Source organism: Grampus griseus (genome assembly GCF_964374135.1).
Source record: "Grampus griseus genome assembly, chromosome: 19".
Taxonomy (NCBI): domain Eukaryota; kingdom Metazoa; phylum Chordata; class Mammalia; order Artiodactyla; family Delphinidae; genus Grampus; species Grampus griseus.
This window is the reverse complement of record NC_139013.1, coordinates 4,958,589-4,974,158: the sequence shown is the minus strand read 5'-3', so window position 1 is coordinate 4,974,158 and position 15,570 is coordinate 4,958,589. Positions and strand designations below refer to the sequence as shown.

General features: G+C 41.5%; 1 protein-coding gene across 1 annotated transcript; it reads left to right on the top strand.

The window, feature by feature from the left end:
• Nucleotides 1–1,256: 1,256 nt before the first annotated feature.
• On the top strand, nucleotides 1,257–15,003 carry LOC309836652 (uncharacterized protein; the record flags this gene model as incomplete). The annotated part of the gene is made up of 5 exons (XM_082676757.1): nucleotides 1,257–1,297; nucleotides 3,192–3,272; nucleotides 8,601–8,727; nucleotides 13,556–14,727; nucleotides 14,839–15,003. Exons 2-5 carry the CDS (start codon nucleotides 3,258–3,260, stop codon nucleotides 15,001–15,003), a joined length of 1,479 nt encoding a protein of 492 aa, XP_082532883.1. The 5' UTR covers nucleotides 1,257–1,297; nucleotides 3,192–3,257.
• Nucleotides 15,004–15,570: the final 567 nt, after the last annotated feature.

The following is a 15,570-nucleotide window of genomic DNA, read 5'->3' as shown; positions in this document are numbered from 1 at the left end:
CAGGTTCGTGCCCTGGTCCGGGAGGATCCCACATGCCGCAGAGCGTCTGGGCCCGTGAGCCATGGCCAATGGGCCTGCGCGTTCGGGGCCTGTGCTCCGCCACGGGAGAGGTCGCGGCAGTGGGAGGCCCGCGTAACTTAGGCTAAAACAGCAAATAATTAAAACCCGTTAGCAAAAAGAAAGAACAATACAATTTATAACCATTTTTAAACATATTTATTTTTTTATTCAGGCCGCGCTGTGAGGCATGCGGAATCTTAGTTCCCTGACCAGGGATGCAACCGGTGCCCCCTGCAGTGGGAGTACAGAATCTTAACCACTGGACCACCAGGGAAGTCCCAATTTACAACAATTTTTGAAAACGTTTTGCTCTTTTTAAAGCAACGGTTACTGACCTAAATTATCACTTGCCTTAGTCCTCCAGTCTCAGACCCTACGACTTGTCCCTGAGTCTCTGGAACTAAGCAAATTGTTGAATTTGGCCTCTGGAGTGAAAGGGGAGTAGAAACGGAGAAGCTGTTCTGCAGGGTGTCAGTATGAAATAGCCCATTCAACACTAGAATATTTCTCATTCTAGTGTGTAATACAGAGACAAGTTCAGTTTTTTGTTTTTTGTTTTTTGCGGTATGCGGGCCTCTCACCGTTATGGCCTCTCCCACCGCGGAACACAGGTTCCGGACGCGCAGGCCCAGCAGCCATGGCTCACGGGCCTAGCCGCTCCGCGGCATGTGGGATCCTCCCAGGCCGGGGCACGAACCCATGTCCCCTGCATAGGCAGGCGGACTCTCAACCACTGTGCCACCAGGGAAGCCCACAAGTTCAGTTCTTAAATTAATTCTAATTGCACAAAATCTTCCTGGATCCAATCACTGACTCATGTCAACTACTCTGGAAGACCCACATTTCCAGAAATATGAATACCTTTGGGCTCATTAGCAGGACACGAGAGCAACCTACTAGGGAAAATAGCTTTTATTTAAACCATATTCTACTTGTTTAGAGGAAACATCTTCGTTTTCGACATAACTGGTCCCCACAAATGTAACCTTTAGCTTAAAATTGTTACAGACTGCAACTTAAGCCCGTCAAGTACAAGCACCTTCCAAGCACCTTCCGGGCCCGCCCCCTTCCCACCCTCCCTTGGTCCCTGCTTGCACCTGGGTTCCCCTCACCTCCCCCCGCCAACCCGGTCCTTAGCGCTCCACCCAGGCCCCGCCCCATCTCTTCACCACGCGCATGCGCACTTCTCTACGGACCCGGAAACGGAATGCTTACAACGAAGGTCACACTGCAGAACGTAAGTTTCTCTTTTCTAGTTTAAATCTGTGCTTCGCGGTCCCTTTACTCCATCCTTAGGGTGCTGGAGTCACTGCGGTGTTTAAGTTCCCACTCCCGCCCCTCCTCCCATCACTGTTACAGATCGTGGACCGTTTCCCTTTGGGTTTTAAATTTCTCTGCGTCCAGTACCGAAGCCCTTGCCTTTTCTGCTTTCGGTCCACGTAGACACCGCCTTTCGCTACATTTTCCTGCTTAAAACCCTTCAGTACCTCCGCCCTGCTTGTAAAGTCCTCTTCCGTGAGGTGGATTCGAGCTCCCCAGCCTCGCTCTCCGCCTCCGTAGGGCAGCTCCGGCCGCAGTGCTGCTGGAGAGGCCGCGTCCTCTCCCCGGTCCTGGGGTTCTGGAGAGTCCTCCCCTCTCCTGAGACCCCTTCCCTCTTAGACCCTCTGTCCTCGCCTCTTACTCAGACCGGTCTTTCTGCTCCGCAGGCCTCCCCTTCCTGGTCAGCCCTTCCTCAGACCCCGTGTAGGGGGAGGTGACCTGGGCCAGCCTTGTGACACATAGTGTTCTTCGGTCCCGAGTTCCAAACTGTCTGACAGTATGCGGGCGTCTTATTCAGTCGCCATCCTCGTAAATACAGGGGCGAGAGGGATCAGGAGAAGCAGAGACAGAGAGCGACTGAGAGAAACAGAAAAACGGAGGAGGATAAAGAATGAGGGAGAACCAATGGGAACATAGAGGGACTTGGAAATAGACAGTAAAGTGAAAGTGATTAAGCCTGGAAGGTAGCAGGTGAATAAAATAAAGAAGTAAATAAAAAAGCCGGATCTCCAGGGATTGGAGAGCAGCAAGGGGTGAGGGGCTCTGGATCAGTGGTGGGAGGGTGGTGACAATGGTGAGGCGTTTCAGACAGAGGGTCCAGGAGAGGATAAAAGGTGGAACCATGGCCTTCAGAGCATCATGGTGCTGGGAGAGAAGGAGAGGAAAAATATGGACTACTAGAGCAGAGAGAGCAGGAAGGAAGCATAGCCACCTGGGGTGCCAGAGAGTGGGGAGGAAGAGAGTGTAACAGGGAGAGAAGGGGTGTAAACAGAGGGCAGAGAGGGAACAGAAATGGGGGGAAGAAAGGCACAAGTACATAAAAATGTAGGTCATCCGAAAGGTTAGGGAGAAAGATCATCAATAGGGGGAACAGGTTGCAGAGTGGGGCAAGACAGGAGTGAGAAAATAAATAGAGAGGAGGGCAGAAACAGCAGGAGAGTAGAGGGGAGCAAAGAGGCAGAGACGTAGAAAGAAGTAGGGAGACAGATAAACAGAATGAAACGGAAACACATAGTAGTGCAGGTAGAGTCCTAGAGATTATCATACTAAGTGAATTAAATCAGACAAATAGACACATGATATCACTTATATGGGGAAAGCTTAAAAAAAATGGTACAAATGAACGTATTTACAAAGCAGAACTAGACTCAACAGACATTGAAAACAAACTTATGGTTCCCAAAGGTGGAAGGAGGGGGAGGGATAAATTGCGAGTTTGGGATAAAGAGATACACACTACTATATATAGAATAATTAAAGCAACAGTGACCTATTGTATAGCACAGGGAACTATATTCAATATTTTATAATAACCTATAATGGAAAATAATCTGAAAAATATATTCAATAAAAAAAGGATAACCTACACTATTTGATCTTCAAACATCTATCATGCACTGAAAAAAAATAAGTGTAGGAACTTACTTGTTGTTCTCTGTGTGGGAGTTTACTGTCCTGAATCCCTCCTGTGACAGTGGGCAGCAGAGGACTGTCTGTTCCTCATGCTGAGGTCTTCCCTGTGTGTGTGGTTGTGAGTCAGGAAGGGGGTGTGTCGATTCTAAGCATTAAACAGCATCTTTCCAACTTTCAAGATCGACCTCTAAAGACTCCTATTGCCTGAGGAAGAAGCCCGGAAGAGGAAAGAAAAGGAGTCAGAAATGGCTCTTTCTCAGGTAAAGTCATTTTCTCTGTTGATTCTTCAGTCTGTCCTTCCTGAGATGCCCTTCTTTGGACTCGCTAATCTTGTCTGCCACCTGTACATTCACAGTCATCCAGGGCCTTCCCTCAAGGCCTGTCATCTCCACTTAGATCCCATCTCCCCATGACCCAGTGACCTGGGACTTGTGAAGAGGCTCCACTGGGCCTAGTCCTAGGCAGGGCTTCACACCCATGTGAAGTGTCGCGGTGTCAGTGCTACTGGGCAGCAGGGATTTTTGAGGGGCCCCATCTCAGTGCACTGTCTGTTCTCTGTAAACCAGGATAAAGAAGCTGTACATGCAAGTCAGGTAATAATATGCACTTATGCCCGGTAAATTTTAGCAAACAGACTACAGCAAATACGTTGTGACTTTTCATGCTGCATTAGAAACGAAATGGATGTGTCACTGATTTAAAAATCGTAACGATGGGGAATGGAATGGAAAGTTCAGAGATACATCAGTGATAGAGGGTGTTTCATTCTATTATTGATTTTAAACTTTGAAATCAACCTAAATCTCTGACACATGGAGATTCTTAGCCCATTTTCATCATCTCCGGTCCTTGGAGGTTACTTTTCGCTGTTGGTTGCCTCCTCTGACACACAGAAGTTTCTCATTCTGATGCAGGTAAGTTTCCAGCTTTATACTTTTGCTGGTAGATACCGGGTTTCCCAGCACCGTTTGTTACTGAGACTGTCCTTTTTCTGTTGTGTGGTCTTGGCACCCTTGAAAATGCGTTCTATGTATATGCAAAATTAATTTTGAGTGTTCTGTTCTGTTGCATTACTTTACGTATCTGTGTTTATGCCACTACCACACCATCTTGATTATTTCGTGATATGTTTGTTTTTTTTTCATAAATTTATTCATTTTATTTATTTATTTTTGGCTGCGTTGGGTCTTCGTTGCTAAGCGCGGGCTTTCTCTAGTTGCGGCGAGCGGGGGCCGCTCTTCTTTGCGGTGCGCGGGCTTCTCACTGTGGTGGCCTCTCCTGTGGCAGAGCACGGGCTCTAGGTGCATGTGCTTCAGTAGTTGTGGCACACGGGCTTAGTTGCTCCGCAGCATGTGGGAATCTTCCCGGACCAGGGCTTGAACCGGTGTCCCCTGCATTGGCAGGCGGATTCTTAACCACTGTGCCACCTGGGAAGCCCTCGTGATATGTTTTGAAGTCTATAAAGGGTGCCCTCTATTTTTCTTCTTTGTCAAGAGTATTTTGGAGATTTGGGAGATTCCCTATGAATTTTAGCATAGTTACTTCTATTTCTGCAAAAATTGCCATGGGACTTTTGATAGGGATTACATTGAATCTATACAACACTTTGGGTAATAGGGTCATTTTAAGAATATTTAGTCTTTCAATCCATGTGTATAGGATGTTTATTTATTTGTATCTCCTTGTGTGTCTTTTAGCAACATTTAATAGTTTTCAGTGTACAAGTCTTTTGCCTCCCTGGTGAATTTCTTACTAAGTATTCTATCCCTTTGATGCTCTAGAAATACGATTGTTTTCTGATTTTCTGTTGGCATTGTTCACTGTGTATAGAAATGCGCGTGGTTTTTGGGCATTGACTTTTGGTATCCTGCAACTTTTCTAGAGTTGTTTTTTGATGTAGCAGTTTCCTCGTGGAATCTTTACTGTTTTTTTTTTTAATCTTTACTGTTTTTACATATAAAAGTTATCATCTATGAAGAAAGATAATTTTACTTTTTTCAATTCGGGTAACTTTCTTTTTCTTGTCTAATTTCTCTGGTGAGGGCTTTCTGTACTTTGCTGGACAATAGTGCAGAGAGTGTGTATCCTTGCCTTCTTCCTGATCTGAGAAGGAAAGCTTTCTGGCTGAGTGTTTATATCTCTCTTTTTTTCTTTTTGACCTTGTGGTGGGATCTTAGTTTCCTGACCAGCGACTGAACCTGGGCCACGGCAGTGAAAGTGCCGAGTCCTACCCACTGGACCGCCAGGGAATTCCCAGAGTTTTTATATCTTGAAACATAGATGAATTTTGTGAAATGCATTTTTCTGCATCAATTGAGACGATCATATGTTTTTTTCCTTTATTCTGTTAATGTGGTATATGACATTAATTGATTTTTGTATGTTGAGTCATCCTTGCTTATAGTAATAAAATCCACTTGGTCATGATGTAAAATCATTTTAATGTGTTGTTGAATTTGGTTTGGTACTATTTTGTTGAGGATTTTTCAGTATTCATGAAGGATACTGGTTTGTAGTTTTCTGTGTTTCGTGTGTCTTTCTCTGGGCTTGGTATAGAATCATGCAGGCTCCACAGAATGAGTTTGCCAGTGTTCCCTCTACAGCTCTTCGGAAGCTTGGAAGCTTTTTATCAGGATCAGAGGTAATTCTTCTGTAAATGTTTGGTAGAATTATGCAGCAAACTGATATGGTCTTGGCTTTTTCCTTGTTCAAGATTTCAGATTGCTGCTTGAACCTCTCTAGTTATAATTCTTTTCAACTTTTTTATTACTTAAAGATTAGAACTTAATAGGTTGTATGTTTCAATGAATTTACCTGTATCTTCTAGATTATGCAATTTGTAAGCATTATTATTCATAGAACCCCTTATAGTTTGTTTTTTTAATTTATTTTATATATTTATTTTTGGCTGCGTTGGGTCTTTGTTGCTGCGTATGAGCTTTCTGTAGTTGCGGTGAGCTGGGGCTACTCTTCATTGCAGTGTACGGGCTTCTCACTGAGGTGAGAAGCTTCTCTTGTTAGGGAGCATGGGCTCTAGGCGCATGGGCTTCAGTAGTTGTGGCACGTGGGCTCAGAAGTTGTGGCTCGCGGGCTGTAGAGCACAGGTTCAGTAGTTGTGGTGCACGGGCTTAGTTGCTCTGCAGCATGTGGGATCTTCCCGGACCAGGGCTCGAACCCTTGTCCCCTGCATTGTCAGGCGGATTCTTAACCACTGCGCCACCAGGGAAGCTCCTCATTTTGCTAAATTTGATTTTATTCTTCTCTACTTCCTTGAGTAGTAAAAATAGATTTCTGATTTGACTTCCCTGTTAGTACGGCTTTCACTACATTTTATAATTTTTTGTATGTTTTCATTTTCATCGAGATATATTAAAAATTCCTTTGTGATTTCTTCTTTGACCCATTGGTTATTTATGAGTACGTTGTTTTATTTCCACATTTTGGGGATTTTTCTGTTTTCATTCTGCTGTTTATTTCTAATTTTATTGCTTTGTGGTTTGAGAAAATTCATTATGCTCTCAGTCTTCTTAAAATTGTTAAGATTTCTTTTATGTCCTAACATGTGGTCTCTCATGGAAAATGTTTTATTTGTTCTTGAGAAGCGTGTGTTTTCTGCTGTTGTTGGGTAGAGTGATATGTACATGTCTTTTAGGTCCAGTCGGTCTATAGTGTTGTTCAAGTCCTCTGTTCCCTTATTGATGTTTTCTTTGGTTCCACCCATCGAAAAAACTGGGATGTTAAAGTCTCATAGGATTATTGTGCTGCTATTTCTCTCTTTGTTTCTGTTAGTGTTTCCTTCATTTTTGGAGGGAGCTCTAATGTTAGATATATAAGTACTTAAAATTATATCTTCTTAGGGAATTGATTCTTTTAGTAGTATATATTGTCCTTCGTCTCTTGTATCAGATTTTGTCTTTAGTTTATTTTGTCTGACGTTATGTAGTCGCCCCTGCTCTCATTAGGATGGAATATTTTTTTCCATCCTTTCACTTTTTACCTTCCCATGTCCTTAGATTTGTGAATGTTCACAGTTGCAGCTCTGACGCACTCTCTGTGTGTCTCTCGCTCTTGTTCCCTGTTTTCCTCCTGTTACTTCCTCTGGTGGTCGCTGCTCAGGCACACTGTACAGTGGTGAAAGGCAGGAGCCCTGGCCAGCCCCCTTCACTCCACTTCAGAGGGAAAGCATTGAGGGTTTCCTTCTGATTTTAATGTTTGGTGAAATGTTCTTGCTTCATAACAATATATTTTTTTCTATATTCCTTTTTGTCATGATTTTTAATTCTCCAGGAAGTTTTTAACTTTATTATTGTGATAAGTCTTTTTCTTAATATGTTAAATTAATGTAATAACTTCTAATTTTGAGTTAGTGTTTTATAAGTGGAATACACAAACTCTGTTCTGCATTTGTTAATACCTACCTATTTTAATTTTAGTGGATAAAATTGTACTTATATTCTTCAATTTAGGTGTTGTATAGAGATAGGGGTTAAAAGTTTTGTATTTTTCTCTTTATGTTTGTACCATTTTTCTTTTACTAGACTACTATAGAATAATGTTGATGAAGTAAATTAAGTGCAGGTAATACTTTCTTGTTCTTCGAAAATGCTGAAATAAATGTGGATGAAAATGATAACAGAAAATGTTATCCAAAAATATGTCAGTAGACAACTCCTATCTTTTCTTTTTTTTTTTTTTTTTTGTCCAAGCCAAGCAGCTTGAGGGATCTTAGTTCCCCAACTAGGGATTGAACCCAGGGCCACAGCAGTGAAATTGCCGAGACCTAACCACTGGACCACCAGGGAACTCCTGCCTTTTCAATTAATTGTGTGTTTACATGTGTGTGCACGAGTGCATGGAAGTGCAAGTCCATGGTTTTGATAAAGACATCATTATTTCAAACCTATCTTTTTGCATTTGAAATTATATCTTAAATGTATTCCTTGGCCTCGAATTTTTTCTACAGTATTGTGTTAATGGTTTAAATAACAATACGATTACTAACATTTTATATGCATCTGTGTGTGAGCTGCCACAGTACTATCCTTTGTAAGATTGGAACAGGTCATCTCTAATGAGCTTTTATGTTTATAACAATTTCATACATGTAAAGAATTTATTTAGAATGATATTAGCATATAGGAATTGTTCCAACACTTCTAGTCATTGCTCTTGTTATCATTATCATAATTGCAGATTTTGACCTTTCTGTAAAGCCACTGTGGACTTTGTCATCTCTGAAGGCATCACTGATACTGTAGCTCATTTAGATTTTGAATATCATGCGGTGTGTAAAACATAATATGTAACACTTCTGCATAGACAACCTGTTATTGAATTTTATTTCTAACTTTTTCGTGTGTTGTCTGGAAAAATGAAAAATCTACATTGATTGGAGGATATCGTAATTGCTATGAAAAGGCATAAGAAATTAAAATTAGAGACCCATAATTTCCCTAAATACCTTTACATGGATCTGTCAGACTACATACTTCCACTGAATTGATCCTTACCACTCTCTCCTCTTCTCATTTTGTGTGATAATAAGAACTCTCTTCATGGCCCCTTGATGAGATATGTTTTCATTTCAGGCACCGTTGACATTCAAGGATGTGGCCATAGAATTCTCTCGGGAGGAGTGGGAATGCCTGGACCCTGATCAGAAGGCCTTTTATGTGGATGTGATGTTGGAGACCTACAGCAACCTGATCTCCCTGGGTGAGGATAACTTCCCTTCAGAAGTTGGGATATGCCTTTTGGGTATCTTTGCATTTTCCCTCTGTGCCCCTTGGGAGCCCTTGTTTTGCTTGACTGATCTGAAATCCCTGTTGACTCAGATATGAAAAGCTTCATGATGTGATATCATGAGTTTAAGCTTCACTTTTCTGCAAATGATCTATCCATTTCATGATACGTCAGGCATTGTTCCAGAGCTTAAGTATTTATAAAGCTCAGGGCAAACTTTTCAAATAACGAATTCTCTTTTTTCTACCCCCGTGCTTTCGATTCACTACTTCTTGGAAGAGAGCTAATTATCTGCATATTACACTGTTCCCTCTGCATTCAGAAGGAGGCAAGTGGTGGAGCAATCGGTGAAATATTTTTCCAGACCCACCCGTCATGTCCTCACTCCTCAGCTGAACAAAGAACTGGGATTCTGGAAGAGTCACAGATCTTATTTATTTCTTTTGAGAAGCAGAAATTTCTATTTATGATCTGAATATTATTTGCATTTTGGAACAAGAGGAAGAGCCCTAGCCTCTGAAGAGTGATGTGAAAATAGTAAAAAACCAAGGGGGTGGGAATTTATCAAAAGTGTAAACACAGGTTAGGTCTCAGAAGGGCAGAGAAGAAGCGGCAGCATTAGTAGTCTTTGGGTAACTCTACCCAAGTGGGAGAGTTCTTTCCGAAAATAGAAGTTTATTTATTGTGAACTCTGAGAGGACATTTTTCTTATTCCTGGGTTATCATTCTGTCATTCAACGTGTAAAATGTATTCTTTCACCCTCTGGTGGGGCTGCAGCCCATCAGAGACAAAGGCAAAGTCTTTTTTTTTTTTTTAATTTATTTATTTTTATTGATTTATTTTTGGTTGCGTTGGGTCTTCATTGCTTCGCGTGAGCTTTCTCTAGTTGCGGCGAGCGGGGGCTGCTCTTCGTTGTGGTGCGCAGGCTTCTCATGGCGGTGGCTTCTCTTGTTGCGGAGCACGGGCTCTAGGCTTGCAGGCTTCAGTAGTTGTGGCACGTGGGCTCAGTAGTTGTGGCTCACAGGCTCTAGAGCACAGGCTCAGTAGTTGTGGTGCACAGGCTTAGTTGCTCCGCGGCAGGTGGGATCTTCCCGGACCAGGGCTCGAACCCATGTCCCCTGCATTGGCAGGCAGATTCTTAGCCACTGCGCCACCAGGGAAGCCCAAAGGGTAAAGTCTTTATCATGATATATGCTCTGCCATCTGGCCCCTGTGAACTAGATTTTACTTGACTTTGAGGAGCTTGAAGAGGGTTGTTTTAAAGGCATCTTTTGCCCCCTTCATTTCTCTTTCTGTACTTGACTTCATTGGGTGCTCAGTTCTCAGTCCATATCATAAGAGTTGATGCCTCCAGACTCCAGTCTCTGGGCCTTTCTCAGTTTTGTCCCTATTTGTGTTCTTATATGACCTATTCAGAAGATGGGAAACACTGGCTGCTCTTTCATTCCATCTGGCGCCTCAGAACCGGCATGGAGCTGTCTCAAACCCCGTCTGCTTGTTTAGATTTCACAGCCATTTCTCCTGTTCTGATTTTGCCGCACACTTCAGGGGTGTGTGAAACAGGGAGGTAGATTGGATCTTGTGTAATTTTCACAGAGCAAAACTATAAAGACAGCGGACAGAGACATCCTCTTTTTATTTCCCAGTCCCTCACGGGGGGAATATGTGAATCCTTCAGGCTCTCAGTTTGGCATCTTGGATAGAATGCATGGTTTCTTCTCGAGGGCTGTAATATCTGACCCGCATATCTTGTATTGTTTTCGCTCTTGTACTGCTCTACCAAGTCCATAATGCAGACTCTCCTGATTTCGTATTCTTCTAAGTTTGCATGATTTTGCCTTTTGAAGCTTGCTTTTGAAATACATATTCCTAGAGTCTGAAATTTTATCCAGTTTCTTTGCTGTGATAATCCACCTGTAGCAGACAGCTACGGATGGACTCTCTGTGGAGTGGGTTTACTGGGTGACAGGAAATTTTCGTTGGAGAATGCTTTCCCTCATATGCTGTAATATTTTCCTGCTCCACAGTAAGTCGCCACTTGAAGCTACTCAGTAGAGTGGTCTGCGTGTTGTAGGACACGAGATAGAAAGTATCACGAGAGCCTGACTGAGAAGCCTTTCCCGTTTTTTTTCTGGCTTTGAGGACTGTCACAAAAGCCTCTCTTAGGGGCACTGTGACAATCTTGTTTCCATGTACTAATGACATCCCCTATGAGCCTCAGGAAATGATGTAGGAATTTATCCCAGGAAAACTTTGTCCAAGTTCTCCTCTTCCTGATGCCAGACCCCAGGGCTGGAGGGTCTGACGTGGGGCTCAGAACTTGCACTCCTGTGGGAAGACCTCGGTAATACAATTATTCTCCAGTTTGTCTGTCACCCACACAAAGTATGGGATTTGGTGGTATCATGGGTCCGCCCCCTCCTACGTATCTCGTTGTGGTTTTTTCTTTATGTCTGGTAGGTTTCTTTATGTTCTGGTAGGTTTCTAGTAGGTTTCAGTCTTTTTCAGCCATGGTTGTTGTCATTTGGGTGTGCTCCTGAGACGAGGTGAGCTTAGGGTCCTTCCACTCCGCTATCTTGGCTGCTCTCCTCTTGTACAGTTATATTCACACAGATGGACCATCACAAGCTGTGCTCCCAATATGCATATACCCTGTGCTCCACTCATGCCCTTTCTCAGACCTGACCCTTCCTGACGTGGTACTTTGACGTAGATGGAACCACTGTTACTTGCTCACGTATTTATGTTGTTCCCCTGATTGTCTAAATTTCCGCAGCACTCCTTCACCCATCCCTCCACCTTCCACATTACTCAGACTGTAAAAATGATCCCTCTTTTTCTGTCGAATAACTTTCTCATGACATGACCGAAATCACTATGTGCAGCTGTGATGATTCAGAAACCATTTTCAGGAGTGGTGGCTGAATAACATTATCAGTTACATGGCTCCCTTCTTTTGCGTCTCTCTTGGAGTTTTCTTTTTCAACTCCTGGTATTTGTTTTAATATTTTGTAATCTGTACTGCCTGGGTGGGCAGTCATGCTTGAGAATATGTTGTCTTAGTTTGGAAGTTCAGGTTCAAATCCTGTTTCTCTCAGTACTTTCTATATCAATTGCAGTCATGTACATAAACGGGTGAGTCTACTTCCCTGATTTTAAAAATTGTGTTGATTTCCATCAAGCCTTTTAAACAAATTAGTGCCATTAGATGGCTTAGAATTTTGTATGTTTTATAGTAAAGATTGAAAAGTTACTTTTTATAAATAGTTATATTAATATTCTGTCATGTTTATTGTCATATCACTTTGTATCCTATCTTGTATGCTTTTCATCTCCAGTTTGTTCTGAACAACGTTGTGTCTGACCCTAGTTAATAAATATACAAATTGCTCACTCTTTATTACATATATTTTAGAGGCAATGAACTGGAGAATTTAAGTGCTCTGTGAAGGTAGGGAATTGCTCTGTTTATTGGCTATTAGGTTAGGTAACTCTAGAATAGTACATTTATTAATTTTTTTGGTGTTTTTAAAAATCTATTTATTTTATTTTTGGCTGCACTGGGTCTTTGTCGCTGTGAGCAGGCTTTTCTGTAGTTGCGGCGAGCGGGGGCTACTCTTCGTTGCAGTGTGCGGGCTTCTCATTGCGGTGGCTTCTCGTTGCAGAGCATGGGCTCTAGGCACACGGGCTCAGTAGTTGTGGTGCACGGGCTTAGTTGCTCCGCAGCATGTGGGATCTTCCCGGACCAGGGCTCGAACCCGTGTCCCCTGCATTGACAGGTGGATTCTTAACCACTGTACCACCAGGGAAGCCCCATTTATTAATTTTTAATTGTAATTTATATATGATGGTTTTTCAGCATTTATTATAGAATACAACTGACATGTACCACTTGTTAATGTAGTAAAATATGTATTCTTTATGGGTACATAGTTTTATAGCAGATATTTAGAAAAATATTTTTTTAAAATTGTGTTATCAAATTCTTCATTTTCTATATGCTGTATTTTGTAATTCTATACTGCTAGTTATTTAAATTATTCATTAGATAAGTCTGTTTTGGATTATGTACCATTACAGTATGGTAATGTACAGTATTGTATGTTCTTTAGCATTGATTTATGTACCATAGTATGCAGAATCTATGTACAGTATAATATTTTTTGCATCCTCATTTATGAGACCACAGTATGTTTATTGTTAATTGGTATATGCTTTGGTGGAAAAATATTGTTTCTTCAAGAGCTAACATAAGTTTGTCTAGTGTGAATGTTTCTGTTATAGGGTGTTAGAACTAGGCTACTCTAATATTAATTTGAATGACATGTAATCACTCTTTCTTTAGTGAAGAGTCCTATTCTTGGGGCTTCCCTGGTGGCGCAGTGGTTGAGAGTCCGTCTGCCGATGCAGGGGACACGGGTTCGTGCCCCGGTCCGGGAAGATCCCACGTGCCAGGGAGCGGCTGGGCCCGTAAGCCAAAAAAAAAACCAAAAAAGAGTCCTATTCTTTTAGTGTTCCTAAAATTTTTAAGGTCACGATTGGGAAGTTTCATAACCTTTTTGGACATAAGTGTTACTTTGTGTTTATTTTACTTTATTTTGGCCATGCTGTGTGGCTTGAGGCATCTTAGTTCCTGGACTAGGGATCAAACCTGTGCCCCCTGCAGTGGGAGTGCAGAGCCCTAACCACTGGACCACTGGGGAATTACATACTTTTGGTTTAATATCATATATTCAACATTAAACGTTTACTCATGAATTGTAATGAATAATACACTTTATGGTTCTTTGTATCTTGTAGATATCTCTCATATACATGTGATCAAGAAATTACAACCAAGAGCAAACAGTGATAGAGGAGAAGTATTCCAAACAGTGATGTTGGAAAGACAGAAAAGCCATGAAATGAAACATTTTTACTTCACGGAAATCCAGGAAGATGACTTTGGGTGTCAGTGGAAGGATGATGAAAGAAATTACAAAGGAATGTCTGTAGCCTGTAAGGAAAATGTAACTCACAGAAGAGATCAACATAGTAGGTGGGATTCAGGAAAGAAGCCCATTGAAAATAGGCTTACATTAAGCTTTCAGGATGAATTGCATGTATTTAAGAACGATATTTACAAATGTAATGAGTGTGGCAAAGCCTTTAATCATGGCTCATCCCTCCGCAGACACCAGATAATCCACACGGGAGAGAAGTTATATAAATGTGGGGTATGTGGCAATGTTTTTCGTCTAAAGTCACACCTTGTAAGTCATTGGACAACTCATACTCGTGAGAAAACTTACAAATGTAATGACTGTGGCAAAAGCTTTAATCATGGCTCATCCCTCCGTAGACATCAGATGAGCCATACCGGAGAGAAACTGTATAAATGTGATGTATGTAGCAAAGTGTGTAGTCAGAATTCCTCCCTTAAACGTCATCAGAGGATTCATACCGGAGAGAGACCTTACCAATGTAATGAGTGTGGCAAAACCTTTAATCGTGGCTCTCACCTCTCCACACACGAGGTAATCCATACAGGAGTGAAATTATGTAAATGTGATGTGTGTGGCAAAGTCTTTAGTCAAAATTCATGCCTTAGAATCCATCGGAGAATTCATAACGGAGAGAAACCTTACAAATGTAATGAGTGTGGTAAGGTCTTTCGTCAAAATTCACATCTTGGAAGACATCAGAGAATTCATACTGGGGAAAAACCTTACAAATGTAACGAGTGTGGCAAGGTCTTTAATCAATATTCAAACCTTGCAAGTCATCAGAGAATTCATACTGGAGAGAAACCTTACAACTGTAACGTGTGTGGCAAGGTCTTCAGTCAAAATTCAAATCTTGTAAGTCATCAGAGAATTCATACGGGAGAGAAACCCTATAAATGTAACGAGTGTGGCAAATTCTTTAATCAAAAGGCATACCTTACAAAGCATCAGAGAGTTCATAATGAAGAGAAGTCTTACAAATGTAATGTGTGTGGCAAGGTCTTCAATCGAAATTCAAATCTTGAAAGTCATCAGAGAATTCATACTGGAGAGAAACCTTACAAATGTAATGAGTGTGGCAGGTTCTTTTCTCAAAAGCCAAACCTTGGAAAGCATCAGAGAGTTCATATTGGAGAGAAATCTTACAGATGTAATGAGTGTGGGAAGGTCTTCAGTCGAAATTCACTTTTTGCAATTCATCAGAGAATACATAATGTAGAGAAACCTTTCAACTTTAATGGAGTTGAAATGCCTTTACTCTGATCTCAACCCTCACTAAATATCTGATAATTTATACATGAGAGAAACCATGTAAATGTGACATATGTGGGAAGGTCTTCATTCAAAATTTACACCTTACAATTCATTGGAGAATTCATAGTGGGGAGAAGCTGAACAAACGTCATGAATATGGCAAAGATTTTGTGCCTGCAAGCCTCACTTTCTATCAGATAATCCGTAGTGGAGAGAAACCTTACAAATGTAATGAGTATCTCAACGTCTTCAGTCCAAATTCATACCTTAAGATCTGCCAGATACTTTATACTGGAGAAAATCTTTTCAAATATAATGAGTGTGGCAAATCCTTCAGTGTTCTGTCAAGCCTAACTTACCATCAGGTAATCCATACTGGTGAGAGACTTTAATAATACAGTGATATGACAAGGCTTCTATCAGGCATCCACATCTTACGCTTCATTAGAAAATTCATTCTGAATAGCAACCAGATAAATGCATTTATTGTGGCCAGCCCTTAAGAGGAGAAATTTATTAATTAAAGAACTCATTCTGGAGATTACCTCACAAATGCCACGAATGTGAAATAATAAT